Below are 14,246 nucleotides of genomic sequence, written 5' to 3'. Positions count from 1 at the left end.
ACATAGCGAGTATCCGAAAAATACTCTGGTCTTAATGGGACCATACAGAACTCTATCCCATGCTAATTCATGGCCAAACAAATTTTTAAATAATATTAAACACATAATAATTCATTTAACACGTAACAAAATAGCTATCAAATATTATAATTAATATTTTTAAACCTCATCCTATGCCCGTGTGAACACGGTTAAAATACCAAATAATATTTCTGACATGGATAAAATATTGAGGCAAGTAAAATATCCACTCGATCCCCAAGACTGGAAAATACACTCAGTTTTACCGATATCGATAAAACGATCGGCTTTCAGATAAAATTTTGAAAAAGTAAAAATATTTAAATACTTTCACAATATGAAATGAGTCAACACCAGCTACCAATTAGCACATTGCTATTTAATAACACAAACTCATCAAACAGGAATAGAAAATTCACCATTTTACTCCTTCCAAATTAGAAAATCACATAATTATATTCAAATAATAATAATAATAGCTGAAAATCCGGGATATCACAGCATGTATGCATGCATGCATTTATATATGTATGTATGTATATATGTATGTATATATGTATGTATGTATATATGTAAGTATGTATCTATATATATGTTTATATATATGTTCGTATATATACACATATATGCATGCATGTATATTATATATATGTGTATATATATATATATAAGTGTATGTGTATGTAACATCTCATATCGATAAGAATAAGAGTGTTTGGGTCTTTATAGTTACAAGTCAACAACTAATGTATACCAAATAACTAGCTTTTTTAGATTGCCATGTGATGGATTGTTGGGTCCGGTATGCATTCGGTTGTGGGTTTGGATGTTATAAGTAGTATTAGAGCTCTACCCGGCCGGAAGTGCCGAGGCACTGGTCCAGTTTCGTTTGTGTATTTATGGGCTCGATGAGGACATTAATTCTATAAGAGGGGGGTGTTTATAACATTCCAAATTGATAAGAATAAGAGTGTTTGAGACTTTTATAGATACAAGTCAACAACTAATGTATATCAAATCACTAGCTTTTTCAGACTGACTTGTGATAGGTTGTTGGGTCTGGTATGCATTCAGTTGTAGGTTTGGATGTTATAAATATATGACAACCCGGGTTAAATCCCGAGCCTTTTTTCGAAAATGGGTCAAGTCTCGATTCCAAGTCTGAAATAAGATGAAGCCTACTAGCCTAAATAAAACCAATTTGGGTAAACAACAAGTCTACGCATGCCTCCAAAATATCATAATTTGTTGGAATATAGTAGTTATATTTTACTTTATAAACTGAACATAAGTCCCAAATATACTCGATGTGAGACTAGGGTGTTATAGTTTGTATTCTTTTTCATGGTTATGATGAAATTAGTACAGGAAAATGCATATTTTATACAAAGTTATGACTACATGGTGGAGTACATAACCAACTAAAAATATTGTCATTCTATGTTTCTCACCTTCGAGCATATTCATAGTGTAACTATTCATATACATGTACCAATTTTCTCCACATGAAAATAGTAGCTAGTTACTAAATTGCATTTTCTTTTTTGTATATAACTTAACAATAGGTTTATGTAAATATATTAATGCAATTGAAGGTAAAAGGAGTTTAAAAAAACTTTTTATATACTAACGCGTTGTTGGAACAATCTTCCTAAAAATAGCAACCTTCCATATTGGTAGACAAAAGCTCCAAGGTGCAATTCCTTAATATGAATTTACATTGTTAATATGAATTTACATTGTTCTTATATGATACGATCAATAATATAGAGTATTATAAATTGTATATCTCGTCAAGGATTGTTCCTATTTATTAATATTAATGATGAGGGGTTTAAATTGTATTCCAAGCAAATATGTATAATATTTCAACAAAATTCATAAATAAAATAATAACAATAATCATAATATAACTGATGAATTTAGTGTGTGTCTATATATATATGTATCTTTGTGTGCCCGGTATATGTGTATGTACCTTTTTATGATTATAACGGGAATCACAGACTTTTCATAAAATTGTGTCTCTTTAGTATAGTCATTAATCCACTCAAAATATTATCGTATCTCATCAACGGGGATAATTGACGGTTCGATAAAAAAAATAAGAGGATGAGTTTTTAAAATAATGAATAATAAATTTAATTATGAAAGATATGATTGGAGAGATTTTGAAAAAATGACCTAAATACCAACATTTGGTGTTATATGCTATGATTTACCTTTTTCAAATTTGTTTTAATTCGTGTTATGTATATGAACTAATATATCAACACACATTTATTTATATGCGTAGACATCCATCCCTAATACATGAAACAAACAAAATAAAGGTATCTCAGAGGATTTTGCTCTTCTACAACATTAAAACTATTTTAATAAATTTTATTAAAATACTAATTACATCATCCGTTGACATCATCATCTGTTGATATCATCATCTGTTGATATCATTATCTGTTGATATCATCATCATTTATTGATATATAAGTTCTGATATGAAATTTTGATAATTTCTGCTTGATATCATCATCATTTATTGATATATAAGTTCTGATATGAAATTTTGATAGTTTCTGCTATCATCAATTGCTCCTAACAAGTAAGGATCTTCATTACTAGCTCCAAATCAAGCACGCAACTAATATTTTAATCAGTTAAATATATGAACACATAAATAAAGAGTGCATCATAACAAATTCGCCATGCCCAAACCACAATTATTTACCAAATGATCATCTTCACTGTCAAAGAACATTTAAATCAGTAAACAACGGGGAAGCTTGCCGTGTAGAAATATTGAACCGCCGCATCTTTCTGCAAAATGCAAATATAAATATACCACTTATGCAATGCGACAATTAATAACACCGAGCATGAGATTTAGTTTGAGCCGAGCAGGACATTCATACAATAAGGGTCAATATTAAAATAAAATTTATATATATTTATCTATTATAAATTTTTAAAATGTAAATTTATTAATAATAAAAATGAGAAATGAAAATTCTATCGGTCTTGTCAATATTCGTCTTGTCGAAACTTTGAGAGAGCGAAAATAATATATTAGTATCTCTTGTATAAGTATTTAATTTTCTTTAAATTGAAACTAAAAAGGAAAATTTTGACTTTTAATATCTTAAATGTAGAATTCTAAAATAATAAATATTATTCCAGCAATATTAGAGAATCACCTCCAATTCTCGATAAAAAAATCTCGTTTTTAGGATATATAAAACGAGAAATATTGATATTCTAAAATCATCTTCTTTTTGTAATATAATTATTAAAAGATATTATTTTACATATTTTAAAGTAATTCAATTTAAGTTATAAAACTAAATAAATCATGTCAACATGGAGTAAAATAAAACAGTACTGTATTATTTGTCCTAGTACCATATATACAGTTATTTCTTACCAACTTTCAAAGAATCTTTGATTATTACAATTCTTTTCCTCTACATATTTCCGTTTGTAATATCTTCTGGATTTCAAACTCTGCTCGATATTACAGTGTTTTCCTATTTCTTCGTTGGTAATGTATATCTTAGTATCAGAATTGTAGTAGAACTCTGAATCCTTAACAAACATCCGTATGCAATGTAATGCAATAAATACAATACAAATCTCTATCTCTATAAATCTGACATATATTTGTTTGTTTTTGCATGTCAAATTTCTACAGGCATGAGGTAAGGCAGCCCACACGTGTAGCATTACAAAACTTACGTGTAAGTTTCCGAGCTCGATACGCCACTCTCCTCCACTTCTAGTACCTAGTACTAGTATATTACTTCCAACTCTCAACTTACAGACATTCCTCAGACAATCTTCTAAACTCCTTCTCGATATTCTAACACTCTCCCCCTCTCTCCTTAACATCCAAATTCAATGGCGGCGCTTGTGCAAAACAATCTCCGACCTGTGGACCCCACCATCTGGCGTGCATGTGCCGGGAATTTCGTGCAAGTTCCGGCTGTGGGCTCCAAGGCTTATTATATTCCCCAAGGTCATGCACAAGCAAAGAACTCTTCCATCAATCAATCTCAGCCGTTGATTCTCTGCCGGGTAATGGGGGTTGATTATTTGGCTGACACAGACACTGATGAGATTTTTGTTAAGATGCAGCTGTTCCCGATTCAGTGTCAGCTTGACGAGTCAACCCGGTCCGAGTTACCCGAGCTGACTCAGTCCGAGTTCACTTCTGTTGTGAAGGTGCTGACACCGTCAGATGCGAATAATGGCGGCGGGTTTTCGGTTCCTAAGACTTGTGCTGACATGGTGTTCCCGCCACTGGATTTTAATGCAGATCCGCCAGTTCAGACACTGAGAGTGAAGGACGTGCTTGGTGCAGTGTGGGAATTTAGGCACATCTATCGTGGAACGCCACGTAGGCATTTGTTGACTACCGGGTGGAGTAAGTTTGTGAACAGCAAGAAGCTTGTAGCGGGTGATTCGGTTGTGTTTATGAGGAGTCAAAGGAGTGGACAGAACTTTGTTGGCGTACGGAGGGCCGTGAAGGCGAAATATTTGTCATCATCGAATAGTAGGTGGAATTATCTTGGTGTGACAGATGGAGGGGAAGAGGAGAAGTGTGGTGAAAATGCCGTCAAGGAAGCTGTGGAGAAGGCTGTGAGAGGATTAGGGTTTGAGATTGTATATAATCCCAAAGTTGATTTGTGTGATTTTGTGGTGCAGGCAGAGAAGGTTGAGAACTCGATTTTAGATGTTCAGTGGACGGTGGGGACTAGAGTGAAAATGCCGCTGGAGACCGAGGATTTGTCAAGGATGATCTGGATGCAAGGGACTGTTTCCAAAATTAATCAAGGAGGTTCCAAGAATACTCCATGGAAGATGCTTCAGGTATGATTCTTTGTGGCTGTCAATTACATTATTTCATGTTGATTGTGTTAGTGTTACTGTTATTGATCTATGACATTCAATTCTGTTACTCTTATTGATCCATGACATTCAATTTCAATATCTGACCAACATATATAATGACATTATATTTTATCATATTTATAAGGCATCTATTTAATACGACATTGTTGAACTTGCTCTAATGTGTTTGTTTTTGTAATAGTTTTTAAGGTAAATTATTTAAGTTTGTCAGTTCTTTGAAACCATATTAGTAGCCTGGTACATAAACAAGGGGCCGGGTGCACATTATTTCTGTATCTGTTCACAACCCTTATGTCAATTTCCACTAAGGTTATTCGCTTTGCATTGCATGCTCCGCCTCTTGTATGGCTCTGAAATTCCTTGGTTTTTCTTCCTTACGTTTTCTTAGCTTTTTAGTTAAGTACATTATGTATATGAATGTTTTCTTATGAACTCTATGATTCTATATGTAATGAATGTCAAGGACGCACATTATATTGACAAATACATTCTAATTTGTTGAAGAATCATTAATCTCCTGGACAGTGACCCATGGAACACAACTACATTTCTCCTATGTTCTTGTCTCTCATCTGTCATTAGACATTATTTATAGTCAGCTTTTTAGTTTTGTGTTTATCTGGGAAAATTTTGTTGCAGTGGATGTGGCCCAGTGTGTTTATATAACTCTGCGTTGCTGCATAGAGTTAAAGATGGAAATCTAATGAAATCTGTATTAAAACCTTCTGTACATGTTTTTGCTAATTGTATAAATGCATCAGAAACCTTAAGCCCTAAATGCAGTGAAGAACTTTATGAGGCATACTGTTAGGACATGAATATATTCTTTCCTGTTGTATGTTCTTTAATGGATACTAAATAATGTTATCTCCCATAGCTTGGACCCAGTCCGTGTGGTTGGCATCTTGGCGACAAATGAGGAAGTCTGATAAATGACAGCATATGATGTAACCTTTTTTACCTGTCGTGGCTTCTAAGACATGAACTCAAGTAATTTATGGGGTGGATTGTAAGATGTCATTAAATCGACGCTACTTGAGTTGTTCTGTTTTTAATGGTCAAGTTCTTTTTTTTTAAACCGCTAAGAGTTTCATCCAGCACATACTTTTTGTTGTCGAGGAAGAATGTGATAACGTCACCGGTTCTTCATGTTTTTATGTGATACTAATGTATCGTATTCATATAAATGAGTTGCTGTTTGTCGATTTGTGCTGACGTAGTAAAAGCTAGGTCCTTAGTGTGCGATAACTATTATTTTTTGTCGATTTGTACGGACGTAATAAAAGCTAGGTCATTAGTTGGCGATAACTATTATTTTTTGTCGATTTGTGTTGAAATAGAAATTGCTGTGCCAGGGTTGAGATTTCTAGTTAACCTCATCCAATGCATTGCATATGCATCTTTGGAAAGGTTATGGTGTGAAGTTTCACATAAATTGTGGTTTTTATTGAAATGAGTAACACATGCTCTGCATAGTCTAATATTAACATGAATAAGTTATCTGTTTAAGCACTTTCAGCTGAGAAGACTATTCCTAGATTCTGATCAAATAAAATGCAAATAATCCCAGTTACTTTGTTTGCATGAACTTGCTTAATTTGCTCTATGCATTGGTTATACTGGCACATATAAACTAATGTAGCTGCGTTGGTGGGGATATTGTGTACTATTTATCTGTAAAAAGTATTTGGCACTAGCTACATTACTCAATATAAACTCTTAGTGATTGTTTTTTTGATTGTTCTGAAATCTCATATTTTTCTTTGACAGGTTACATGGGATGATCCTGATGTGCAAAACATGATGAATGTGAGCCCATGGCAAGTGGAATGTTTGTCACTGCCAGAACAATCAAAAGTCCCTGCCGCAAAAAAATGTAAAATTTCTTCGGATTCAGGGTTCCCACTTGATAGAGATGGAGAACTAACTCCAGGGAAGTGTAATATTTTCGAGGATGTGGGATTACAGCCTCATGGACATGGAGAAGTTTTTCCAGTTACAGGGTCAAGCAATTCAGTGGTAGAGCAGCTCAACCCACAGTTGAATCCATTACCGATAACCTCTAGTTCCTATCCTGCTGGGGTGCAGGGAGCCAGGCCGGATCAAATCTGTGTTTCGGGCGCATCCAATTTCATCTACAAAAACACACATCAAACTGGAAGCACGTATTCTGTCAGCAACATGTCACCAGTAGTGGAGTCCTTTTCTACTGAAGTGAACACTGGTAATGCCCAGTTCAATAACTTGCCAGCTGATCCTCCAAAGGAATTCCAGTTCTTTGGTAATGAGGTAGCTGGATCACGAGCCTTCACTGGTTCACCTAAAGTCGGTATCAGCTCATTCCAACTGTTTGGCAAGATTATCCATATGAATTAGTTTGTTGAAACACCCTGTTGAAGCTGTTGTGAGTAAACTAGCCGTGGAAACATATGGGTTCGTCATTTACATAAACTATTTGTATGCTTTGGTTGTATTTCAAGTGGGAAATGTATAAGGATGCATATCTTGCTTTTAAGACGTTTTAATATTCTGTACCATTGGCAATCTAGTTTAATAAGCAACTGTTTTTATATAATATACCAAGCATGTTGATATGCTCTTGTTACTTGTAAGTGTTATAGATTGAAATTTTCAGGTACGTTGAACAATCGGAAAAGTAAATTGTGCTTGATTCGAATATCGGAAGGAAAGATGAGGAATTGTTATTAAATTATGCAAAGGGTTTCTGGGGTGAAGGCTGACTTGAATCATGGAGAGAGCATCAGAGTAAAACCGGAATGGTTAGTAAATTACATTCAAGTAGTTTTAGTTTCTAGATTTGACGCGGACTTATATCTTGGAGAGAGCATCAGATGGGAAACGAAGTGGTAATCAAGTTATGCAAGCAGTTTCAAGGGTTGAAGGATGAAGGCCGACTAGAACCCTGCAGGCTGCAGAGAGAATCAAAGTAGAACCAAAAACAGAGAGCATGCTATTGCGGCAACTTCAACTGTGTGTGAACACAAACATGTCCCTTTTTACCGGTCACCTTTGGCAAAAGATAGTGATCTTCAGAATCATCATTTTGCAGCAGTTAACAATATCCACAAAATTAAATACTAAAATCCACTAAACGAATTTGAATTATCTAATAATGGAGCCGAGTCGATCCACTAGCTCGTTTTAATTAAAGAGCTCAAATCTTTGACCAAACATGATTCATTCAATAGCTCAAATCTTTGACCAAACATGATTCGTTCCATAAATACATCGATACAAACTGAGCCGGTTCGCTTGTTTAAGTTAAATAATGTCAAATCTCTGACCGAACTCCGACTAGTTTAATGAACAAGTCGGATTGAGTTTATTCACTTAGTTACACTACTATCTCATTCTAGTATCTCACTTTATGGACCAAAGTGGTAAGTTGTGTCTCAATTTTATCACTCATCGGGGAAACAGAGGAGAGGGGGAAGGGGTTGGAAGAAATATAAGCAAGATAAGATGAAATTTCTGAGAGAAAAATTTCTCTCTTTCATGATCTATTTTTGATAAAAGAAACTAAAGAAACTCGGTTACATATATACAAAAACAGCTCTCCCTGGCAGAGAGCTTGTCAACTAAAAAGACAAAATCTGAAACTACTTCCTAGAAGACAAGAACAGAAAATAAAGCTGTCAGCTAATGGACAAATAAAACTAACAACCATAACCTATACTACAATACAAATGTACAGGCCAGGAGGAGAAAAATAAGGAAGAGCACATGATATTCATTTTCTACAACCCCCCTCAAGTTGGACTTGGGTACCAGGAACAAGGCCCAACTTGAAAGATAGAAAACGAAGAGGTCCTTCTCCAAGGGGTTTAGTCATTATATCAGCAAGTTGTAAGAATGATTTGATGTAGACCGTAGAAATAAATCATTCTTCAACTTATTCCCTCACATAATGACAATCCAATTTTAGATGATTCATGAAAAACTAGATTGTGTGCTATGTGCTGAGCTGCTTTGTTATCATAGAAAAGATTTATTGGTTTGGGAATAGCAACTAGCATATCTTCAAGAATTCCATATAACCAAACCAATTCACTAGCAGTGTGTGACATGCTTCTATATTCTGATTCTGCTGAAGACTTTGAAACAGTCTTTTGTTTCTTAGTCTTCCATGAAATAAGACCATCACCAAGGAAAATGCAAGAACCTATAAGAGACCTTCCAGTATATGCACATGTTCCCCAATCTGCATCACAAAAACCTGTTATATTCAAGTCTGAGGTTGTTGAATAAAACAACCCCCAGTCACTAGTCCTTTTTAAATAGCTGATGATAGGGATAAATAAATCCTAATTACATAATTAAATATTACAGTTTGGGCTGCAAGGCCCAATAAGAAGATGTATAGCATTCAGACCAAAAAGGTCAACACATTGATCAGGCCTGATGGACCAGATCAGGCCAGATGGAACAAAGAAGGCCCAAAAACCCTGTATATTAATTAATTTCGTAATTAATTAATAAGGGAAAAATCAGCTATTGAGAAGAGTCCCGATAAGGATATAAATCCTTGCAGATTAGCCTCAAAGGGACCTAAAAGGATAAGGGATCAGTTTCCTACTATCTAGGACTCCAAAGTCCATTCTAGTTATGAGACTTGTCCACCAAGTCTCCTATATCAAGTCCAACTAAAGGACCACCAGCATCTATATAAGGGGCCTCACCACACAAATCAGAACTACGTTTTTTGACTTGATCCTTGGCAATCAGCAAGGTACAAAGGCATCTTGTTAAGTCAAATTGAGTCACGAAACACAAGAGCAGTCAAATCGAGCCTCGAAGCTCACATTCCTTAGTAATAAATACAACGATTATATATATTAGTTTTTAATCCATAACATTTGGCACCGTCTGTGGGAATCGACAACAACCATGGCGAGAATACGGAGAACAATTAGAGCTCTGGAGGAAGGAACACCATCGGGGACAACCCAGGTGATTTCGTCAACTGTAGAGATACCCCCTCACTCAACTTATGCAACTACTCAAGGGGAAGCCCAGATAGGGGCAACTCAACCTCAGCCACAGGGGATAACTCCCCCAACTATTCAAGGTACGAATCCTCAAGTTCAACAAGTACATATACCTATGAATTCTCGACCCGTCGGGTATGAATATTCTACCGTTGTTACTACTAATCCCCCTTATGGGATGCCCCTTTACCCCGAGGTTGGAGGAAGCGGACATGTTGGGCGAAGTGAAGCACGAGGACAATCGCCCCCTACATACGAGGTTTGGCTCCTATCCCCAAGGATCGGGAATTTTCTGGTCCTTACACTGTGAGAGACTCTGAATCTTCGGATGATGAAGTGGCCCCAAGAAGGAGGCGTGTTGGCAAAGAGCCGATGGCTGATGGAAGCCAACGCCCTCAAAGCACCCAAGGGGCGAATCCCCAAGAAGTGCAGGAAAGGATCAGGGCTCATGAGGCTGAGATTCAAAGGCTGAGGCGCGACTTGGAGGCGCACCAGACCACCAGACCCCAAGCACCTCCTAGAGGGAGAAATCCTCCTCCCATCATAGACCTGGACGGTCCGGTACAGAGAAGGACTGTTGTCCCAAGGGCTGATCCGAGCAATCTTCTTCCCCTTGGAGATCCTGATGATCCTACTCCACCCTTCACTGAAGGAATAATGAATACCCATATCTCAAGAAAGTTCAAGATGCCAACTATCAAAGCTTATGATGGCACGGGAGATCCCGCTAATCATGTTAGAACATTCTCTAATGCACTACTGTTGCAACCCATAAATGATGCTATAAAGTGTCAGGCCTTCCCTCAAACCCTGTCGGGTATGGCTCAAAGGTGGTACAGTCGCTTGCCCCCAAACTCTATTGGGTCGTTCAGAGAATTAAGCCAGGCTTTTATTAAGCAATTCATCAGTGGGAGAGTTCATGAGAAAAGTTCAGCATCACTTATGAGCATTGTGCAGGGAACAAAGGAATCCTTGAGAGATTACCTGAATCGATTCACAAAAGAGGCTCTAAAAGTCCCGGACCTTGATGATAAGGTAGCTATGATAACACTGCAACAAGGAACTAGGGATGAGTTTTTTAAGATGTCCTTGGCCAAACGTCCCCCCGAAAGTATGTTGCAGCTCCAGGATAGAGTAGGGAAGTATATTAAGGTTGAAGAAAGCATGAGGAAGACCGTAGTAAGTAATGAGCCCACTGGAGGCAAGAAGCGGAAAACTGATTTGGAGTATATTGCTAAGGACAAGTATCCTAGAACCGAACAAAACTCTGATTCAACCCCCAAGAAGGGAGGACCTGGGCAAAAGTTCACTGAATACGCCAAGCTGAATGCTCCTAGAAGCCAGATTTTGATGAAGATCGAGAAAGATAGAGATATCCGTTGGTGGCCTAAGCCCTTGAAGGCTGATCCCGCCAAGCTAGATAAGAGCAAGTATTGCAGATTTCACAAAGATGTTGGCCATGACACCGATGAGTGTAGGCAATTGAAAGATGAAATTGAGTTTCTGATCCGAAAAGGAAGGTTGAACAAATATACTGGAGAAGGAGGGGATAGAAACAACAACGTGAGAAGGAACTTTGATGACCGTAGGAGAGATCAAGAAGATCAGGGGCGAAATCCTCAACCTAGGGGACCGGTGATAAATTCAATCTTCAGAGGACCGCGCCCACAAGGGCCTGTAATCAACACAATTTTTGGAGGACCAACTACTGCTGGATTATCCAAAAACTCCAGAAAAGCATATACTAGAGAGGTTATGCATATTGTTGGAGAAGCCCCGAAGAGGGCCAGGACAGAAGTAACATTGGTTTTTGATGATTCTGACCTAGAGGGTGTGAAGTTTCCTCATGACGACCCACTGGTCATAACACCGGTAATAGGAAATAGCCCGGTCAAGAGGGTCCTTGTGGATAATGGAGCGTCAGTGGATATTTTGCTCCATGACACCTTTTTAAGGATGGGATATAATGACTCCCAATTGATCCCAACCGATATGCCGATATATGGATTCGCGGGAGTGGAATGCCCCGTAGAAGGAATAATCAAGTTGCCAACAACCATAGGACAGGAACCAAGGCAAACAACTCAGATGTTGGACTTTGTGGTGGTAAAGGCTAGTTCGACCTACAACGTTATCATGGGAAGAACAGGGATACATGACTTTAAGGCAGTCCCTTCTTCTTATCATTCAGTTATGAAATTTCTGACTAGAGATGGGATTGGAGAAGAAAGAGGAGATCAAAAAATGGCAAGAAGCTGTTATGTGGCCTCTTTGAGGGCAGATGGAGTTGGGGGGCAGGTTCTTCCTATTGAAGATCTGGATACCCGAGAAAATGATGAGAAAAGGGGAAAGCCAGTAGAAGACTTGGTTTTGATTCCTTTAGACCCCGAGAATCCTGAGAGGATGACTTTCATTGGAGCCACATTAAAGGAGCCCCTTAGAGGGAAGTTGGTGAAGTTTTTGCAAGAAAATAGTGATGTTTTTGCATGGTCAGCAGCTGATATGCCTGGTATAGACCCGGAATTGATTACTCACAAGCTGAATGTAGACCCAAATCGGAAGACGGTAAAACAAAAGAAGTTTTGCTCCATAAAGGCAAGAAGCTACAAAACAGGAAGTGGAGAAGCTCTTAGAGGCTGGTTTCATTGAAGAGATTCAATTTCCAGAGTGGTTGGCAAACCCTGTAATGGTGAAGAAGGCTAATGGAAAATGGAGGATGTGTATAGACTTCACTGATCTGAATGATGCGTGCCCTAAAGACTATATTTCGTTGCCAAGAATTGATACTTTGATTGATGCCACTGCTGGGCATGAGATGCTGAGCTTCATGGATGGATTTAGCGGGTACAATCAGATTAAGATACACAAGGATGGCATTCCAAAGGTATCATTCATCACTGACTTTGGTGTTTATTGTTATCTTGTTATGGCATTTGGTCTTAAGAATGCATGAGCCACCTATCAAAGGTTGGTAAATAAAATTGTTAAGGATCTTATTGGTAAGACTATGGAAGTCTATGTTGATGACATGTTAGTCAAGAGTCTAGTAAAGACTGATCATATAATCCATTTGAGGGAAGATTTTGAGGTCCTAAGGTACCACAAGATGATGTTGAATCCTACAAAGTGTGCTTTCGGAGTAGGATCTGGAAATTTTTTGGGAATGATGGTCTCCAAGAGAGGGATCGAGGCTAACCCCGATAAAATAAAGGCAATCCTGGATATGGAACCACCAAAAACTGTCAAGGATGTTTAGAAGCTCACAGGAAGGGTTGCTGCGCTGGGACGATTCATCTCCAAGTCAGGAGACAAGTGCCTATCATTCTTTAAGTCACTAAAAATGTTAAGGACTTTGTATGGAGTGAATAAAACCAGAAGGCTTTCAAGGAAATGAAGAAATATATGGCACAGGCCCCGTTGTTGGCCAAGCCAGTTTTGAGTGAAGTTTTATTCTTGTACTTGGCTGTTTCAGAGAGTGTCTTGAGCGCGGTGTTGGTTAAGGAGCAACTGAAAGTCAAGAAATCCGTATACTATGTCAGCAAAATTCTGCATGGTGCTGAGTTGAATTATTCAACTATTGAAAAATTTGCTCTAGCTTTGGTAATGGCTTCGAGAAAGTTGCGTCCTTACTTTCAGGCTCATCAGATTGAGGTGCTAACAAATCAACCCCTGAGAAATATTATTCACAGTCCCAAGGCAAGTGGGAGATTGATTAAGTGGGTAATAGAGCTGGGTGAGTTCGATCTCAAGTATAAGCCACGAACGGCAATAAAAGCCCAGACACTAGCTGACTTCGTGGTGGAATGTACCATACCCAACCAAGAAGTCGGGGGGCAAGAAGATACCATACCTCAAGACAAGGGAGTCAATACTGGGGACAAAGAGAAGGATAATAAGGAGAAAGAATATTGAGTTCTCTATTTTGATGGAGCATCAAAAACAAACTCCAGTGGAGCAGGATTAGTTTTACAAAGCCCTGACGGGTTTTTGATCGACTATGCCATGAAATTAGACTTCCCAACCACAAACAACGAGGCAGAATATGAAGCCCTGATAGATGGCCTTGGCCTAGCTGGGACATTTAGAGTCAAAACTTAAAGGTCCGCGGAGACTCGAAGTTGATCATATCCCAGGTAAAGGGAGAATTTGAGGCAAGGGATGATACGATGGCCAAGTATGTCCGCCTAGTAAGGGCTGTGATGACCCAATTCAATGAATGCCATGTTGAGCACATTTCAAGGGAGGAAAATGGTAAGGCAGATGCCTTATCCAAGTTTGCTTCATCTGAGATAGAGGAAAGTTCAGGAA

General features: G+C 37.9%; 1 protein-coding gene across 1 annotated transcript; it reads left to right on the top strand.

Moving 5' to 3' along the window:
- Positions 1–3,726: 3,726 nt before the first annotated feature.
- Positions 3,727–7,483, top strand: LOC141710887 (auxin response factor 17-like). Its single transcript, XM_074513385.1, has 2 exons — positions 3,727–4,887; positions 6,700–7,483. Exons 1-2 carry the CDS (start codon positions 3,916–3,918, stop codon positions 7,303–7,305), a joined length of 1,578 nt encoding a protein of 525 aa, XP_074369486.1. The 5' UTR covers positions 3,727–3,915; the 3' UTR covers positions 7,306–7,483.
- The last annotated feature ends 6,763 nt before the right edge of the window (positions 7,484–14,246 follow it).

Source organism: Apium graveolens, chromosome 3 (genome assembly GCF_009905375.1).
Source record: "Apium graveolens cultivar Ventura chromosome 3, ASM990537v1, whole genome shotgun sequence".
Lineage (NCBI taxonomy): Eukaryota > Viridiplantae > Streptophyta > Magnoliopsida > Apiales > Apiaceae > Apium > Apium graveolens.
The sequence above is the reverse complement of the archived record's forward strand: the minus strand, read 5'-3'. Positions and strand labels throughout refer to the sequence as shown.